We start from the raw sequence: 5,124 nt of genomic DNA on the forward strand, positions 1-5,124 counted from the left end.
GGGATTTATCCACCTTTACCCATTTCAAGACATCCAGCACTTCCTCCTCTGTAATTTGGACATTTTGCAAGATGTCACCATCTATTTCCCTACAGTCTATATCTTCCATATCCTTTTCCACAATAAATACTGATGCAAAATACTCATTTAGTATCTCCCCCATTTTCTGCGGCTCCACACAAAGGCCGCCTTGCTGATCTTTGAGGAGTCCAGTCTCCCCAATGTAGAAGAGAATGCATCGGGTGCAACGAATACAACAAATGATATTAGTGGATGTGCAGGTAAAACTTTGATGGATGTGGAAAGCTCCTTTAGGGCCTTGGATAGAGGTGAGGGAGGAGGTGTGGGCGCAGGTTTTACAGTTCCTGCAGTGGCAGGGGAAGGTGCCAGGATGGGAGGGTGGGTTGTGGGGGGGCGTGGACCTGACCAGGTGGTCACAGAGGGAACAGTCTTTGCGGAAATGGGTGGTGGGGTCTGTTTGGAGGTGGCGGAAATGTCGGCGGATGGTGCGGTTTATGCGGAAGTTGGTCGGTTGGAAAGTGAGCACCAGGGGCGTTCTGTCCTTGTTATAGTTGGAGGGGTGGGGTTTGAGGACGGAGGTTGATTCAATACTTAATTAAGCAATTTTTGGTTAGGTGGCTGTTAAAGTTGACCCAAGTTATTATTTCTAGAAGCTTCTAAACTGCTGAGGTTACATTGACTTTACTCTATAAAGTTCCAAAGCCAGAATTTCACAATGAACCAAATAAGGAGAGATTGGAGCAGATGATGAGGAGGTAGATTTTATAAGATCGTCAGATAAAAGAGCAGGAGTAGGCCATTCAGCCCCTTGACCCTGCCCCAACTTTCAATAGGATCATGGCTGACCTGGCATTCCTCATGCCATGATGTGGAGACGCCGGGGTTGGACTGAGGTGGACAAAGTTAAAAATCACACCACATCAGGTTACAGTCCAACAGGTTTAAACCTATTGGACTATAACCTGGTGTTGTGTGATGTTTAACTTTGTACTTTCCTCATGTCCACCTTCCTGTAACCCTTTATTCACCAGCCTGACAAAAACCACTTCCTCCACATCCAGTTGTAGAAGGAAGTTTGCAATCCGAATGTAACATTCAGTGTACCCTCAGTTCAAGAGTTAGGGACACTACCACTGCATTCCTGTTCCAACATAACGTTTATTGGTGTTTGTTCAAATCCATGGAACCTCATGGCTTTATTCTCTTAGCAAGTCCCTGCATCTCACCTTTTTTGACTTAAAAATAAAGTTACCTGATCCCTCAGAACAGTGGCTCAGTGGTTAGCAGTGCTGCCTCACAGCACCAGGGACCTGGCTTCAATTCGTTGGGTAACTTGTGTAGAGTTTGCATCTGTGTCCGTGTGCCTGTTTCCACACTGTAGGGATTCTGTGATATGATTCTAACCAAGTCAGAAGAGTATAAAGGAAGTAGGAGTATACTTAAGAGGGAAATCAGGAGGGCAAAAAGGGGACATTAGATAGCTTTGGCAAATAGAATTAAGGAGAATCCGAAGAGTTTTTACAAAACATTAAGGACAAAAGGGAAACTAGGGAGAGAATAGGGCCCCCCAAAGACAGAACCCCACTGGTCCTCACCTACCACCCCACCAATCTCCATGTACAGCGCATCATCCGCCGTCATTTCCGCCACCTCCAAACGGACCCCACCACCAAGGATAAACTCCTCTATATTGGGGAGACAGGCCGGCTACTTGCGGAGTGTTTCAGAGAACACCTCTGGGACACCCGGATCAACCAACCCAACCACCCTGTAGCTCAACATTTCAATTCCCCCTCCCACTCCACCAAGGATATGCAGGTCTTTGGACTCCTCCATCGTCAGACCACAGCGAAACGACGGTTGGAGGAAGAACGCCTCATCTTCCGGCTAGGAACCCTCCAACCACAAGGGATGAACTCGGATTTCACCAGTTTCCTCATTTCCCCTCCCCCCAGCCTGTCTCAGTCAAATCCATCAAATTCAGCACCGCCTTCCTAACCTGCAATCTTCTTCCCGACCTCTCCGCCCCCACCCCAGTCTGACCTATCACCCTCACCTTGACTCTTTCCACCTATCACATTTCCGACGCCCCTCCCCCAAGTCCCTCCTCCCTACCTTTTATCTTAGCCTGCTGGACAAACTGTCCTCATTCCTGAAGAAGGGCTAATGCCCGAAACGTCGATTCTCCTGTTCCCTGGATGCTGCCTGACCTGCTGCGCTTTTCCAGCAAAACATTTCCATCTCTGATCTCCAGCATCTGCAGACCTCACTTTCTCCCCTCAAAGATCAGCAAGGCGGCCTTTGTGTGGAGCCGCAGAAAATGGGGGAGATACTAAATGAGTATTTTGCATCAGTATTTATCATGGAAAAGGATATGGAAGATATAGACCGTAGGGAAATAGATGGTGACATCTTGCAGATTACAGAGGAGGAAGTGCTGGATGTCTTGAAATGGGTGAAGGTGGATAAATCCCCAGGACCTGATCAGGTGTACCAGAGAACCCCGTGGGAAGCTAGAGAAGTGATTACTGGGCCTCTTGCTGAGATATTTGTATCATTGAGATATTTGTATCATTGATAGTCACAGGTGAGGTGCCGGAAGACTGGAGGTTGGCAAATGTGGTGCGAGGCGGAAGATGAGGCGTATTTCCTCCAGGCATCTGGTGGTGAGGGAGCGGCAGTGAAGGAGGCTCAGAACCTCCATGTCCTCGGCAGAGTGGGAGGGGGATTAGAGATGGGCAATAAATACTGATTCCATCCAGTCATTCCCAGATCCTATGAATGAATGATTAAAAATGTACCTGACCTGGAATTGACTGAATGAAAGCCTTTTATATTGCAGACAGCAAACACACTGACCTGGGCCCTCTACTGCCTTGCCAAAAATCCAGAAGTTCAAGAGTGTGTCTTCAGGGAAATATGGAGCAGCTGTCCGGGAGAGCAGGTTCCAACAGCTCAGGACTTCAGCAAAATGCCCCTGCTGAGAGCTGTCATCAAAGAGACATTGAGGTGAAAGAGGAATTTCTGAAGGTGTCATAATACAGGGAGGGTCTGTGTATCACAGAGTTAACACAGGAGATAAGAGCAGGCTTGAGCATGATCTTAAAGGACAAAGATGAAGCGGTGTAAAGGATTTGGGAGGAAATTTCAGTTTGCACTGGGTGGAACTAGCTCAGTTGGGAGAGTGTTGGACTGAAAATGTAAGGGTCCCTGGTCCAAAATCAGGTTCGGAGGTGCATTCCCAACAATTGTGCTAGCCAGGGTAAATGCAGAGTTATGGGGATAGGGTCAGGGGCCAAGTCTGGGTGTGATGGTCTTTGACAGGTCAGTGTGTACTCAATGGGCTGAATGGCCTCTTTCTGCGCTGTGGAGATTCTATGAGCGTAGAAACTATCCAGCTGAAAGGTCATCTGCTAATGAGGGATTGGGAGATTCACAAGAGGCCAGAATTGAAATGGTTTGAGACAGAGAAACGCAAAATCACAAGAGGATGCAAAACCAAGAACGTGAACCGTAATATCACAGCAGTACTGGCTGAGGAACCAATATAGGTCACTGGGAAGGGGAGGATGGTGCTGAGGTTCTAGGTAGGCTATGGACAGCAATGCACTGATTGAACTTAAGTTTACAGGGGGCGGCAGGGTGACTGAGTGGCCTACTTCCACACTGTAGGGATTTTCGGGTCTTACAGAGGATTGATGGCCAGGAAACAGTGAATTCTGGAGCTAACAATCCAGATGAGGGATTCAGCACCATATGTAAGCGAGGCGATGGCCGAGTGGTATTATTGCTGGGGGCTGTTAATTTAGAGACAAGGAAATGTTCTGGGGGTCCAGGGTTCAAATCCTACCACAGCAGATGGGGGAATTTGAATTTAATAAAAATCTGGAATTAAGAGTCTAATGTTGAATCCAATCCATCTGGTTAGGAAAGTAAACTGTTGTCCTTACCTGCTCTGGGCCTACGTATGAGCCCAGACCCATAGCAATGCGGTTGACACTTAACTAGGGATGGTCAATAAATACTGGCCTAGCCCACATCCAATGAATAAAACAAAATGAAATCAAGAAGGGACATGCAAGGATGATATAGTCATAGAGCTGTCCAGCACAGAAACAGATCCTGCAGTCCAATGCATCCATGCTGACCAGTTATCCTAAATTAATCTAATCCCATTTGCCAGCACTTGGCCCCTATTCCTCTAAACCCTTCCTATTCAGGTACCCATCCAGATGCCTTTTAAATGCTGTAATTGTACCAGCCTCCATCACTTCCTCTGGCAGCTCATTCCATATACGTACCACCCTCTGCGTGAAAACGTTGGCCCTATGGACTTCAGTAAGGCATTTGACAAGGTTCCCCGTGGGAGACTGGTTAGCAAGGTTAGATCAATGGAATACTGGGAGAACTAGCCATTTGGATACAGAACTGGCTCAAAGGTAGAAGACAGAGGGTGGTGGTGGAGAGTTGCTTTTCAGACTGGAGGCCTGTAACCAGTGGAGTGCCACAAGGATCGGTGCTGGGTCCACTGCTTTTCGTCATTAATATAAATTATTTGGATGTGAACATAGGAGGTATAGTTAGTAAGTTTGCAGAAGATGCCAAAATTAGAAATGTAGTGGATAGCGAAGAAGGTTACATCAGATTACAACAGGATCTTGATCAGATGGGCCAATGGGATGAGGAGTGGCAGATGGAGTTTAATTTAGATAAATGTGAGGTGCTGCACTTTGGGAAAGCAAATCTTAGCAGGACTTATACACTTAATGGTAAGGTCCTAGGGAGCGTTGCTGAACAAAGAGACCTTGGAGTGCAGGTTCATAGCTCCTTGAAAGTGGAGTCACAGGTAGATAGGATATTGAAGAAGGCATTTGGTATACTTTCCTTTATGGTCAGAGTATTGAGTACAGGAGTTGGGAGGTCATGTTGTGGCTGTACAGGACATTGGTTAGGCCACTGTTGGAATATTGCGTGCAATTCTGGTCTCCTTCCTATCGGAAAGATGTTGTGAAACTTGAAAGGGTTGAGAAAAGATTTACAAGGATGTTGCCAGGGTTGGAGGATCTGAGCTATAGGGAGAGGCTGAACAGGCTGGAGCTGTTT

General features: G+C 47.0%; 1 protein-coding gene across 1 annotated transcript in view; it reads left to right on the plus strand.

Annotated features, from left to right (window-relative positions):
* Positions 1-5,124, plus strand: part of LOC122551956 (sterol 26-hydroxylase, mitochondrial-like) — a 54,226-nt gene that overhangs the window by 20,791 nt on the left and 28,311 nt on the right. Inside the window, exon 6 of the mRNA XM_043694527.1 lies at positions 2,864-3,030. Coding sequence (XP_043550462.1) covers positions 2,864-3,030 — 167 coding nt within the window. The remainder of the gene's footprint in view (positions 1-2,863; positions 3,031-5,124) is intronic.

Source organism: Chiloscyllium plagiosum, chromosome 7 (assembly GCF_004010195.1).
Source record: "Chiloscyllium plagiosum isolate BGI_BamShark_2017 chromosome 7, ASM401019v2, whole genome shotgun sequence".
Taxonomy (NCBI): Eukaryota; Metazoa; Chordata; class Chondrichthyes; order Orectolobiformes; family Hemiscylliidae; genus Chiloscyllium; species Chiloscyllium plagiosum.